The sequence below is a fragment of the Eubalaena glacialis genome, chromosome 13, assembly GCF_028564815.1.
Source record: "Eubalaena glacialis isolate mEubGla1 chromosome 13, mEubGla1.1.hap2.+ XY, whole genome shotgun sequence".
Taxonomy (NCBI): Eukaryota; Metazoa; Chordata; class Mammalia; order Artiodactyla; family Balaenidae; genus Eubalaena; species Eubalaena glacialis.
Window position 1 is genome coordinate 65,175,200 of NC_083728.1, and position 13,247 is coordinate 65,188,446.

General features: G+C 56.3%; 1 protein-coding gene across 1 annotated transcript; it reads right to left on the reverse strand.

Moving 5' to 3' along the window:
• Nucleotides 1-5,900: 5,900 nt before the first annotated feature.
• On the reverse strand, nt 5,901-7,659 carry SOCS1 (suppressor of cytokine signaling 1). The gene is made up of 2 exons (XM_061209032.1): nt 7,559-7,659; nt 5,901-6,983 (listed from the first exon to the last, which is right to left on the reverse strand). Exon 2 carries the CDS (start codon nt 6,931-6,933, stop codon nt 6,286-6,288), a length of 648 nt encoding a protein of 215 aa, XP_061065015.1. The 5' UTR covers nt 6,934-6,983; nt 7,559-7,659; the 3' UTR covers nt 5,901-6,285.
• Nucleotides 7,660-13,247: the final 5,588 nt, after the last annotated feature.

A 13,247-nucleotide genomic window follows, 5' to 3' on the forward strand; every position in this document is an offset into this window, starting at 1 on the left:
CTTGCCCCCTCCTCTCCATTCCTGCCTCTGGATACCCCTCCCGGCTGCACCCAGGTGTGAGAGGTACGGAAGGGAGTATGTCATCACACAGGCCCCTGCAGGTCCCCAGGTGGGGCCAGCCCTGAACATCACCTTCCCAGCTCTGTCCTTGCCCGTCCTCATTTGCATTCATGGCCCCCCCCCACCAGCTACCAGGGCTGCCCCAGAGCCACTCCCTCAGGGTCCCTTCTGATCAAGCAGCCCTGGCCATTCTCCTAGGCTGAATTTTGATGCAGCCTTGCAGGTAAGTTACCAGCCCACTGTCTCGCCTGGCTTCCCAGCCTGTGCTGGGGGAAAAGGGCAGGCGAGTGAGGTGCTCTGAGCCCTGGCTGGTTCTATGGCTCTGAACATCTTCCAGGGTGGTCCTAAGTGTCAGAAGCACATTAACCCATGAACGTTTGAGCACTGTAGTGGGTAAGATGATGACCTTGGGCATCAAGCGCCTGGAGTCGAACTCTGGCTTTGCCATTTACACATTAGGGGGGCAATTCCTTCACCCTTCTGAGCCCATCTCCTATGATGCAACCTAGGTGAAGTATGAGCACCCATTAGGTGCTCAGTAATGGGCATTATTTTAAAATAGCAGCAATGCAACAATCAAGAAGCAGAGAGGCCAGTCCCAATTATTGGATACCTATCACGTGTTAAGCATCTTACAGGCACCCTCTTACTTAATTTCGTCCATCGGGTGGGTACAGTGATTAATCTCATTTCCAGGTGAGGAAAATGGGGTTCGGGATCTAAGGGCTGTGTGAGTTGGGGCAGCAGGGTTCGGTGCGGACTGGGATGCGGTGGAAGCGCTTTTTGGTTTCTTAAGACTAGAGGGGGCGGGGAGGGCCCGCTATTACGGCCTTGACCCGACCGTCCTCTCTGGGCGGGTGGCGGGGTGGGGGTTGGGGGGCGTGGGGTCTTCCAAGTGGGCAGCACGCACAGGGCGGCGTTAGGACCACGCGGAGGCCAGAAGGGCCAGGTATCCCGCGGCGGCTCGGAGAGGCCTTGGGGAGCCGAGCGCGGCCGAACAGAGCCGAGCATTGCCGAGGCCCGCCGCCGACAGATACGAGTTCGCGTCCGGTGGGATCCGGGGCAGCGGCAGGGGAGGGCGGTGTGGTGACGTCATCAGCACGCGGCACGTGGCGACCTGGGAGCTCCGGAGCCGTGCGGAGCCCTTGGGCTACGGCACTTGTACCTGTATGAGCCCTTCACCTTGAAACTGCTGGAGGCGCGGGAACAGCATGTGCAAAGGCCCGGTGGCGGGAGGGAGTGAGGTGAGTGCTGAGGCCAGACGCGTGGGCAGGGACACCCTGCCGCCTCATGGGTCCTCGTGGGAGGTGGGCCTTGTGAGCGCGGCGGGGAGCCACTGGAGGACTGGGGCTTGGAGATGCCCGACCTCACATGGAGTGTGTGGTTTTGGGGGGGGTGGGAGGGAGGGTAGGGGGTTGTACTGGGGCCAAACAACCCGTGTAGATCGTGGAACCTGTTTCTCCTGTGGGCTGTCTGAGGGCCAGGACCAGGTGGGAGGGGCAGTTGAGCGCCCACCTTGGGCACTGTTGTCCCTCTGTGAATTTGCTTTGTTGAAGACTGCACTCCTCTCTGTAAGGGACCTTGAGACCCCCTAGAATCAGGCCAGGCCCACGTTATTCCCTAGAAGCCTCGCCCTGGGGAGTCTCTGGATGATGGTAGTAGACATCAGGTGAGGGGGATGCAAAGCAAGCCTGCAGGTGGCTGCACCCACCCTGTGTCAGGCCCAATCCACCTCCTTTCAGGTCCTGTGTGTCCTTCCCCAAAGTTGAGGCCAGCTCCGCCCTGCACAGGTGAGCACTGCTCCAAGAAGCCCCTCACTGGAGTCTGGGGGGCTATGCCCTGGGGCTTTGTTCAGACCTAGGCTTGGGGTCTGATAATAAATGGGGTTTCTGACTGATGCCGGCCCCAGGGCTGGCCACACCAGGCCTGGCCCATACTTGGTCTCAGCATTGGACCAGGTAGGTCCCGTGGCTGTCCCTGCCTCTTTGTGGCCTGACTGGCTTAAGCTGAGGGGTTGAGGGGTCTGACCAAGAATGACACGCCCCACCCCAATCCCCAAATACACACATAACAAGGCAAGAAGCCTAAGACCTTCTTCCCAAGCCTCCCTGCCTTGGTGCACCTCTACCTAGGAGTCAGAGGACCTGGTCCCAACACAGATGAGATCAGGTCATGCCCAGGCTCCCCATCACACTTCACATCCACACTCCTCGCTAGTGGCTCCGCCCACTGTCCGCCCATTCCACCTCATGTCCTGCCGCTGGCCTTCACTCCATCATCTCCCCTCCAGCTCAGCCAGTGACTGGAACGGGCTGAACTTGCTCCCAGCTGACGGCCTTTGCACTTGCTGTTCCCTCTGCCCAGAATGCCTGCCTCCCAGGCTGGCGCTGACCTGTCATTCCAGGCACAATTTCAGTGTCACCTTAGAGGAGCCTTCCTGACCTTTCTTTCTAAAATAACCCCACCCACTGTCCAACCACCTTGTTGAGTTTCCATCTGAGTACTGTCACTCCTTGGTTTGTTCTCGTGCCTTTAGTTTCATATTTAGTTACTGTCTGAGGCCCTGAATGTGAACTCCACGACAGCAGGGACTGGACTCCCTCAATTTTGTCCATTCCTGTATCCTTTGGGCTTAGAGTAATGCCTGGAACATAGCTGGTGCTCAGTGAATCTTTGTTATATGAACCTCATTATCATTTATTGGATACCACATCATTCAGAGACATACTGCCAGGCTCTGGGCTAAATGCCTTATGTGCATCACCTCAGGAAGAGGCTCAGCTCTCCACTTCCTGACTGGGGGACAGTAACAGTTCCACTCATAAAGTTGGGAGGATCAGGCAGGCTGAGGTGAGGCCTGGGAATATGCACCTTCACAGGGTTCCTCCCTCTTGCCTCCTCCACTCTTGAGGAAACCAATTGCCTTGAGAGTGGGGTGGACGTGGTGCAAGTCTTGGCTATCACTGTTAAGCTGTGTGACCCTAAGTAAGTGACTATACTTCTCTGAGCCCCCGTTTCCTCATCTCTAAAATGGGGAGCAGCGTCCCCAGCTCTGGAATGGCTTTGATGCAGGTCAGAGGTTGTTCCCACACCCGCACGCAGTCCCCACCTTTCTAAAGAGCTGCCCCTTTTCCATCCTGTTTGCCCTCCACTGCCCAGCTCAGCCGCTCCTGGGCCCCCAGCCCAGTTCCACACACACACCAACCCTCCTCTCACTTTTTGTTCTTGTAAATTGACGTCAGCACTGCTGAATCATGAAGCTGAGGTTTGAGAGAACCTGCACCACGGGGAAGCCACACAGCCTGCGCTGCCCCCCTCCCCGCCCTCCTGCTCTGCAGTGTGTCTGCACTGGTGTATGCCGGAGATCTGTCACTCAGGGCCTGGAGTGCAGCTCCTGGGGGGCTTCTAGGTCACTTTAGGTCACAGTATGTGTGTTAATATAGCTTTTTTTTTTTTTTTTTTGGCTGCATTGGGTCTTCGTTGCTGCACGCGGGCTTTCTCTAGTTGCAGCGAGTGGGGGCTACTCTTCGTTGCAGTGCGTGGGCTTCTCATTGTGGTGGCTTCTCTTGTTGGGGAGCACGGGCTCTAGGCGCACGGGCTTCAGTAGTTGTGGCATGCGGGCTCAGTAGTTGTGGCTTGCGGGCTCTAGAGCACAGTCTCAGTAGTTGTGGCACATGGGCTTAGTTGCTGTGTGGCATGTGGAGTCTTCCTGGACCAGGGCTTGAACCCGTGTCCCCTGCACTGGCAGGCAGATTCTTAACCACTGCACTACCAGGGAAGTCCGGTATAGCTTTTTTAAAAATGACTCACAAAGAGAAGGGGCCAGCTCTGGGAAGTGTGATTAGAGGAGCTTTAGTCTTAGCTGTTTTGCTAAGGGGAATGGGTTTGTGTATGAGTTTGTATAATGAAGATGTGATATTTAAGCTTTTTTTGAAAGGAGGAAAAAACCCTGGAAATATTGTGAACTAACTGCGATTCGTCCCTCTTTAGATGAGGACCTGTTTCCTCATCTGCAAAATGGGGTTGTTAATAGTACCTAAATCCTAAGGCTCGGGTGAAGGTTGAATGCTTAACATAGGTAACTAGGTGCTCGGAATGGTACCTGCCCAGTGACGCTATATATAAATGTTAGCAGCTGCTACTGTTATTATTATTGCAACCATTAGGCCCTCACGGGAGGCTGTGTTGCCTAGTGGTACCCAGCCTCTGAAGCAGTACTAAGTTTGAAAATCTGGCTCCACCACTTGCTGTATGCCCTACTTTGCCTCTCTGAGCCTCAGTTTTCCCATCTGTAAAATGGGGGAGAGGTTGCTAACTCACAGGCTGGTTGTGCAGCTTAAGCAAGGTAGCACAGGGCCCAGCATACAGTAAGTGCTCATAAGTGTTTGCCGTATGCGCAAGCACTGCTTTCTTGGGTTTCTCCCGGCACTGCCCAAGCTGGGTAGGAGACAGGAAAGTCAGAACAAGGACAGGAGTTGGTCCACACAGTGGAGAACAAAGGGCAGGGAGATGGTTCAAAGAAGAAAAAGCAGTGATTCCTTGGAGGCACACAGACATCACCTCCTTTCCTCCCACCCCACTTCATTAAAGGATGAAATTGCCAAAGCTCTCTGAGATACTAAATCTCTCCTGGTCATTCTTAACCTTGAGGTCTGGAACCTGTTTAATCCCTAAGACAAGCCTGGGCCGCTCCAGCTCTCCAACTATGAAGTTAATTTTACGCTGCACTTTCAAGTCTGAAAAGTATTATTAAATATTAGGACACTCCATTATAAGCATGTCCAAGGCTGCAGAGGGCCATTCTGACTTCTAAAAATGTGTCTGTAAAGCCATTTAACCCTAAACCTGAAAATGACTCGATTCACTGGGTGCAGCAACACAGCCCTGAGTGGCCAGCAGACCGGCCACAGATACAAGGCGTAGCCATGAAGCCCGTTTCCTGGGCACTCTCTGGTGATGCTGGCCGGCCCAAGCTCCAGAAAACATCACCTCCTCCGTCCCCTTTGCATCAGTGCCTACTGCTGAGGGTTACAGCAAAGCACCTCTTCCAGCAAGCCCATTTTAGAGGTAGTTGCTGAGGCCCCGAGAGGTAAAGGGAATTGCCCAAAGCTGCCAACAGGGCCCTTCTGACACCACAGACCACAGAGCATCTTTCTGGCTCCAAGTTGTGTGTTCACCAAAAAGTACACAAGACAGAACAGGGCGGGAAGAAGGAAGTTCAGACCCAACCCTGTATCCCCATCCCATATAAAATATGCCTTCCTATATGCTGAGTTTCAGAATGTGCCACGCCTCCTTCCAAAAACTCAACAAGCCTCCACCCCCACCCTCTTTCTGGAAAAAGTTGTGATCATAGAATGAAAGAAGTTTCCTCTCTGTCATCCATTCAAACAGATTTCTGGGAGGACAGCCAAAAAAGGCCCCAGTATCTTCTCTGACACAAGAATGGCCACAGGCAAATTTACCCCGCCTCAGTTTTCTCTTCTGTAAAATGGGGATAAGAGCCTTGCTTCATAGGGTTGTCTTTATAGATTAAGTAAATTTAAGCATGTAAAGCACAGAACAGGGCCTGGCACACATTAAGTGCTCAAACATGAGCTGCCATTTTACACACAATACCAAAACTAGACCAACGGTTCGTCTACCCCTGAGAGCTGAGGGTGGAGCCATGCAAGGTTCCCAGCCACAGAACACGGGCCATACACCATCTTCGGCCACACGGGTCAGTCTTAGGAACCTGGACCCACTCAGAACCATGGAAAACCTTTGCCCAAAGCACACGCTCTAGAAACCTTTTTTCTTAAAAAAAAAAAACTTTCATAATAAAGTTTATTACCTAAACTGGTGGTAAAAAATATAAAATAGGATTCTGCACAGCAGAAAAATAAAGCCAGAGACCCTCCCCCAACCCCTGGTTTGTGCAAAGATACTGGGTATATGTAAACATGAAGAGGTAGGAGGTACGAGTTCAGGTCCTGGCCCCAGATACAATTAAGTTAAGCTGCTACAACAACCAGGGGGACCCAGAGGGAGCACCGGGAGGGGGCACCCCCACAAGAGGTGGGGAGGGGTCTGCGGCCTTGTTTCCAACCCAGGGCAGAAGGCGCCTCGCCCCCTACGCCCTCTCCCTCCAACCCAGGCGGGGAGAGCACCCACGTGGTTCCAGGGAAATAATAATAATAGAAAATAATAAGGCGCCCCAGTTAATGCTGCGTGCGCGGCCGGTCAGATCTGGAAGGGGAAGGAGCTCAAGTAGTCCCGGAGGACGGGGTTGAGGGGGATGCGCGCCAGGTTCTCGCGGCCCACGGTGGCCACAATGCGCTGGCGGCACAGCTCCTGAAGCGGCCGCACGCGGCGCTGGCGCAGCGGGGCCCCCAGCATGCGGGGCGGCGCCGCCACGTAGTGCTCCAGCAGCTCGAAGAGGCAGTCGAAGCTCTCGCGGCTGCCGTCCAGGTGGAAGCGGCCGGCCTGGAAGTGCACGCGGATGCTCGTGGGGCCCGAGGCCATCTTCACGCTGAGGGCGAAAAAGCAGTTCCGCTGGCGGCTGTCGCGCACCAGAAAGGTGCCCACGGGCTCGGCGCGCAGCCGCTCGTGCGCCCCGTGCACGCTCAGGGGTCCCCAGTAGAAGCCGCAGGCGTCCAGGAGCGCGCTGGCCCGGGTGATGCGCCGGTACTCGGCGTGCGAGCGGAACGTGCGGAAGTGCGTGTCGCCCGGGGTCGGAGCCGGGGCAGCCGGGCAGGGCCGCGGGCGCGCCGGGGCAGCGGGCGAGGAGGAGGAAGAAGAGGAGGAGGAGGAGGAAGACTCTGGCCGCCGTCGGGGCTCTGCTGCCGTGGAGATTGCATTGTCGGCTGCCACCTGGTTGTGTGCTACCATCCTACACGCGGGGCCGGCCGGAGGGGTGGGCCATAGCGTCCGGGGGTGCGCTGATGAGGGAGACAGGCTGTGAGCAGGGAGTCTGGGTGGGGCTGGGCAGGTGAGGGCCCGCGAGGCAACTTGGGAGGGGTGGGGCCCTGGGGCGAGCCGCTCCTAAAGGGCCGAGGGCTCAAGACCAAGTCCGCGCGGCCCTTTGAGCCTCAGTGGGCTCATCTAGAAAATGGGCTTCCCCGCTCGCGGAGCACTTCAAGGCGGGTGGGAGCTCGGTGGAGCGGAGTGCAGCCCCCGAGTCGCTCCGAGATTGGGTACAAGAAGGGGGCGTGGAGAGGTGCCGGGGAGAAGCCTGCCCCGATTCCGGCCAACCGCCCTCGGCTCACCGCCCCGCGACCGCCGCCTCCTGGCCAGGCCGGGAATTGGCGCCTTGTCCGGGCGAATTGGGGAAAGGCAGGAGAAAAGCTGCGCTGCGGAAACCCCACGCGCGGGGTCTGCCAGGGTGGGGCCAGAGGGGGCCAGGAGCGTGGCGGCCGCGACCCCACCACGCAGCCCCCGAGGCCGCCCAGACACCCAGCTGTCCTGTGCTTTCCTCCCCTCTCCCTCCCAATTCCTAGCCCAGTGCCCCGCTCACCTGGCGGCGGGGCGCGGGGCGCCGCAAGCGGAGCGGCTAGGGTCTCCGGGGCGGCTCTCGCGCATGCTCCAGGGCCAGGAGCCGTGCAGCTGCCACGGCCGCAGCTCTATCTGCTGCGCGCCCGCCCCTGCACCAGTCTTTTAAACTGGCTTGGGGGCGTGGTCGGCCGAAGGCTCCTCCCCCTACAGACCCCACCCCCTTACAGGCCCGCCCTCCCGCGCCCCTTTCGGTTTCTTTTTCTGCGCGCCGCGGAGGCCAGGCCGCTCGACCTTTTCTACAAATCAGGGAACCGTACCCGGGGAAGCCCCCCGCCCTGACCTAGCCTCGCATCTGTCCTAGGACCCCCCCCTGTCAAGGTCTCTAGCACCACCTCTCAACCTCCTGGGCACTTCTCAGACGCCCCCTTCGGAACTGGCGGCCCTACTTTGCCCCCACGTACCTTCGGTCGCAGATTTCTGCAGGCAAGCCCTTTAGGATACTCTGGACTAACCGTGACACACCCCTCTTCCCCTCCAGGTGTCTCAGCACCCATCTCTGGTAGAGCTGTGTCCTCTACTCCGGAGCCAGATACCTCCACCCGACCCTGGGGTCCCACCTCGGACCCCTTGGGACTGCTCCCTCCACTGCCCTGCCCACGTAGTCTCGGAGCCTCTGGATGGCCGCCTCTGCACCCTTTCCTGCCTGTCGCTGTCCCTGGTCTTGGCGTGGGCTTCCCAGGAAGCGGCGGCCTGACCACAGGCTTCGGAGGAACCCTTTGGCGGTGCGGGAGGGGTGCCTCGGCTGCGAGCCCAGTTCCTCGGAAACCGGTTGAGGCCCGGCAAGGTACCGGCGGCCTTGGCCAGCCCTCCCTACTGCACGACAGCTGGAGAAACTGAGGCCCAGTGGTTGGCAGAGGGGGAGCTCCAAACGAGGCACGCCCTCCTCGCTTTTATTTTGGGGAGAGGAAGGCGCATCTGGACACCCCTAAATGCATTTGGGAGCCCAGTGAAAAGATAGTTCATTTTCAGATGTGATAATTCCAAAAACCTACTTTGAGTTTTCCTGGCCAGCCCCTCCTCTCCCCCGACTTCTACTTTACAGATTCCCCCGCACTGCTCCCATCTGCCCCCTCCCCACACTCACACCTCCGCCTTGGAATGATGGGGTACCAGCTACGATTTGTACATTTGTGTGTGATGCTGTCTGTCGTGGAAAGGCACGGAGTAGGTGCCTGGCTGGTACATGTATTTTTGAATGAAAGAAAGAACAAATGAGCTTGGGGGCTGGTGGGTAGCCTGTCTCACAGTCTGGGAGGGGTCCCGGGGAAGACGCCAGGCTTGGCAGGGACTGGCCTCACGCTGGCACACACTGCCCTCTACCGGCAGCTCTCAGGCTGCAGCCCAGCTAGCTCCTCTGCTCGGAGCCCTGGCTGGAGCCAGGTCCTCCTGCCCGCCTTCCTGGCGATTTCCTTCCCTAGCCCTAGGTAGATCCCAGGACCCCCGTGTTTCCTCGTAAACACAAAGGGGTGACCAAGAACCAGCCTTGCTTAGGACCCCGTTGTCTGCGTTAATTCGTGTTGGCAACAGCTGGTGTTGGTCATTGATGTGGTTGTCTTGGGGGGGGGTGTGTGTAAGAGAGAGAGAGAGAGCGCTCATGCACTTGTGTGCAAGGGAGTGAGAAGATGCAGAGCCATGCATGTGTCAGTGGTCAGGTGCTGTGGTCATTCTGGAGCACCCGCGGGGGGCTGCCCTGTGGTAGGTGACAATATAAAGTATTGGACTTTGGACCCAATCTATCTGGTTTCCAATTCCAATTTTGCAACTCTCTGTCCTTGTGACCTTGAACATGTAGTTAACTCCCTTGCCTGGTTTCTTCATCTATGAAGGAGGTAATAATATCTCCCTCCTAGCGTGGGGATTAAATGAGTGATTATGGGTCAAATGCTTAGACCAGTCCCTGGTGTATAATAAGCGTTCAGTAGGTGTTTGCTGTTGCTGCTATTGTTTATCAGCGGCTGTCAGTGGCTGTGACAGCAAAATGGAGCCTGCAGACACGTGGCTTCATTTCAGAAGTTCTAGCCCAAGGAAAGCAGGCCATAGAAGGCATGGGTGGAGTAGGAGGTAAACCAGGCCCCTGGGTGCTGGTAGTGGGGAGGCATAGCACCTCCTTCTCACTTGAGCTGGAGGCGGGTGGTCCAGGCTCAGAGAAGGCAGCCAGGCTGGGCTGGCTCCTGCATGACTTGTCTTCCTGCCAGCATGTCTCCTCGGCAGACCTCTGGGCAGAGGGAGATTTATAAATAGCTGATGGCCCATATGCCCCCCCACCCCCCATTGACAGACCGGATGGCCACTTGGGAGAGCCACCTCTTTTTCCCGGGCACCAGGGCCTCCTCCTCTCGGCCCCCTACTTGCTGCCACATGCCCACCCATCCCCCTGGAGCCCCCTCCTTCATTTCATTTACTGATACCTGTGGTGTATTGGCCTAAACTGACTGGGTGATAAATGCTTTACAGTCCTTAGACCATTGGATTGACACAACAATCCAATCTGCCCATTTTACAGATAGGGAAACTGAGGGGGGGGAGTCACTTGCCCAGGGGCACACAACTCAGAAGGGGCAGGGCGGAGCTTCATACCCAGGGTGTCAGACCCCAAAGCTTTAGCGCTTGTCTACTGTGCTGTAAACTCCCTCCCCACCTTCTCCCCCCACCCCCACACCCTAACCAGATTCCTGGTGATCTCGAATCCCGGTCTGTCTTCTGGAAAAACAGTAGATGCCAAAGAAATCAGATTCATTTGCAACCTGAGCCTGCTTGGGGAGGAGTGAGGACCATTCTGCCAACTTTCCTCTTTATAAGCTTGTGGAGGCCCCGGGTCTTGCCAGCCAAGCCTCTGTCTCCCACTTTGTGGCTTTGGGCCGTTCTGAGTCTTGGTTTCCTTGCATGTACAGTGGGCCTCATCCTCTACCCTGAGCAGATCCTGGTTGTGCAAGCCATAGTGAGGCAGGCACAAGTTGCCAAGCACACATGGGCTCTCCTCACCACCAATAGTGACAGTTACTACAGCTTTGGTTTCATTTTCTGAAGTCCTGAGTTCAAAACGAAACCGAATCCAGATACAAAGGGGAAAAAGAAATACACTGATTGACAAGCATTTGTCTCCTGGGCTGTTCTCCCTGGAGGACCGGCAGTAGAGTCGCAGGGAGCTAGGCCACGTGGGAGCCCTGAGGAGCTCAGACTCCACAGCTGTGGAGACCATAGGCAAGCAACTTGCCCTCTCTGGGCCTCATTTGCCCCAGCTGCAAAATGAGCTTTGGAGGTTTTGTGCCTCACAGAGCAGCATGGAAGCAAAGCCCAAAGCAAAGGGCCAGGTACAGAGAAAGCGCTTAGCACAAGTGACTTCTTGTCACAGGGCAGTTGGGTCAGCCCTATGTCCACAGCTTGCTGGGTCACAGCCAGACCTGTCGGCTGGTTCTCCTCCCCCCACCCCCACCCTCAGCAGCCCTGGCTGCCCCAGAAGTGAGGGACTCAGCCAGCAGCTGGGGGGAGTCAAGATCTTGGCCCTCGGAGCTCAGTTTTTCAGTTTCTCTTTCTAGCTTTGGCAAAGTCCTGCTGGGAAAAGCAGCCCCTGGTCAGGTCGTGTAATCTTGAAACTGCCCTCTGCCCCGGCGCTCATCAGCCTTTCTTTACAGCCATGATTCCCATGGGAGTCTGTGCCTCTGGGGAGCCTCGAGCTGTGGGGCTTAGACCAGGGGTCCCCAACCCCCGGGCCACGGACGGCCTGTTAGGAACCGGGCTGCACAGCAGGAGGTGGGCGGCGGGCAAGCGAGCGAAGCTTCGAAGCTTCTTCGCTTCATCTGCGGCTCCCCATTGCTCGCATTACTGCCTGATCCATCCCCCCCATCGCTCGCATTACTGCCTGATCCATCACCACCCCCACCCCCGTCTGTGGAAAAATTGTCTTCCATGAAACCGGTCCCTGGTGCCAAAAAGGTTGGGGACTGCTGGCTTAGAGCATGGATTCTGGTTTCAATCTGTCACTTAATGAACACATGGCCTGGGGCCAGCTTCTTAGCTTCTCTGTGGCTCGATTTCCTCATCTGCAAGGTAGGGGTAATGACATTTATTTCACTCTTTCAGTATTTATTCAGTAGGTATTTATTGAGTGCCTACTGTCTGCCAGGCACTGGGAACTCAGGGGTCTTCAAGCAGACAAAGGGGAGACAGTGAATTCACATGAGTATTTCAGATCATGGTAAGTGCTATGGGAAAATAAAGAGGGAAAAAGGGAACTACAAGGTGTTTGTGGAGTGGGGGCAGGCGTGAGATAAGGCAGTCAGGGAAAGCCTCTTGGAGGCTGGAGTTGAGGCCTTTCTAAAAGTGGGGTGATGAGGATTCCAGGTAGCGAGAACAGCCAGTGCAAAGGCCCTGTGGTGGGCGTGATTGGCATAGTTGAGGATCAGAAAGGAGACGTGTAGTTGGTGTAGAGAGCCAGAGGGTGAGTGCAGGGGTGAGTTATAGAGGTTGACAGGGGTCCAGTTGATGGGGCAGGGCTTTGTTGGAACGTGGGAGGGGTTTGGATTTCACCCTGACTGCAGGAGACATTCCTTCAGGCCCAGGAGACACTACAGGATTGGGTGTGGAAAAAACCCTCTGGCTGCTGAAATTCTGGACAGCTGGGGTATTAGCCACAGAGACCTACAGTGGGGGCCTTGGGACACACCTCACAACTGTCCCTGACCTCCCCCTCCCTGGATGTTACCACACTAGCCCCCGAAATTGGTACAAAGACAGTCCTAAGGGAAAGCCAGGACATTCATGCTTTGTAGTACAGAACACTGCTTGAGGAGTCCAAGACCTGAGTTCTGGGGTCACCCCTCACTCCCTGGAAGAGGAGTCACCATTTGCTGAGCCTGCTGTGGGCCAGGTGGCAGTGTCTTGGTATGTTGTCTTATTTACTCTCCCCCATGGTTCTGTGAGGTGGAAATTATGTCGCCATTTACCAGATGAGAAAAGGGGAGCTGATGGAACTTGGTGAAAGTGTTTTGGAGAGACCTGGGGCTTGGCCTCTGTGCAGAGAGGTTGCTGCATTACATGGGGTAGAACCTAGTCCCGGCTGGTCCCGACGGCAGGAAAGGTGGTGTGTTTCCGTGGAGGGGAGGGGACGCTCAAGCCCAAGGAGAAGGCTCTCGTCCGGCAGAGGAGGAGTGATGGCCTGAGCTGGTGGCTGGTCTTCCAAAGTCCTGGGGACACTTGGTGGGAACATTCCAGCAGGCCTATTATCCCCGAGTAACAGGTGAAAAAGGAGAGATTAAGTCAGAGATTACGTGAAGTATCCAGTATTAACCGGCTTTCAGAAAGCAGTTGCTGGTACTGTGTTAATAACTCAGAAAAAGGAGGGGCGGGAAAGAGGATTTCTGAGAGCCCTGGTTGTGGCACACCAGGTCCTGGTCCCAGCTCCCCACCCCACCACCACCCTCCCTCCCACCCTCCCTGTGGCTTCAGGCAAGTTCCCTTAATGCAGTGGCCGATAGAGCTGTCAGAAAGCCCAAGCCTGGCAGGCCCAGTGCCTTTTCATCAGTAAATCTCCCAGGATCTTGCTCAGAGCCTATTTTGGGGCATTATTCTAATAGGCCGATCTGGTTCCCACCCTACCCCATCCCATAAGTGGCAAAGTAGGTGTCAGCAGCTGATGACAAGAACAATGGTGG

Coding starts and splice junctions, on each gene's coding strand:
- SOCS1 (XM_061209032.1), bottom strand. CDS start 6,933: ATGGTAGCACACAACCAGGTGGCAGCCGACAATGCAATCTCCACGGCA.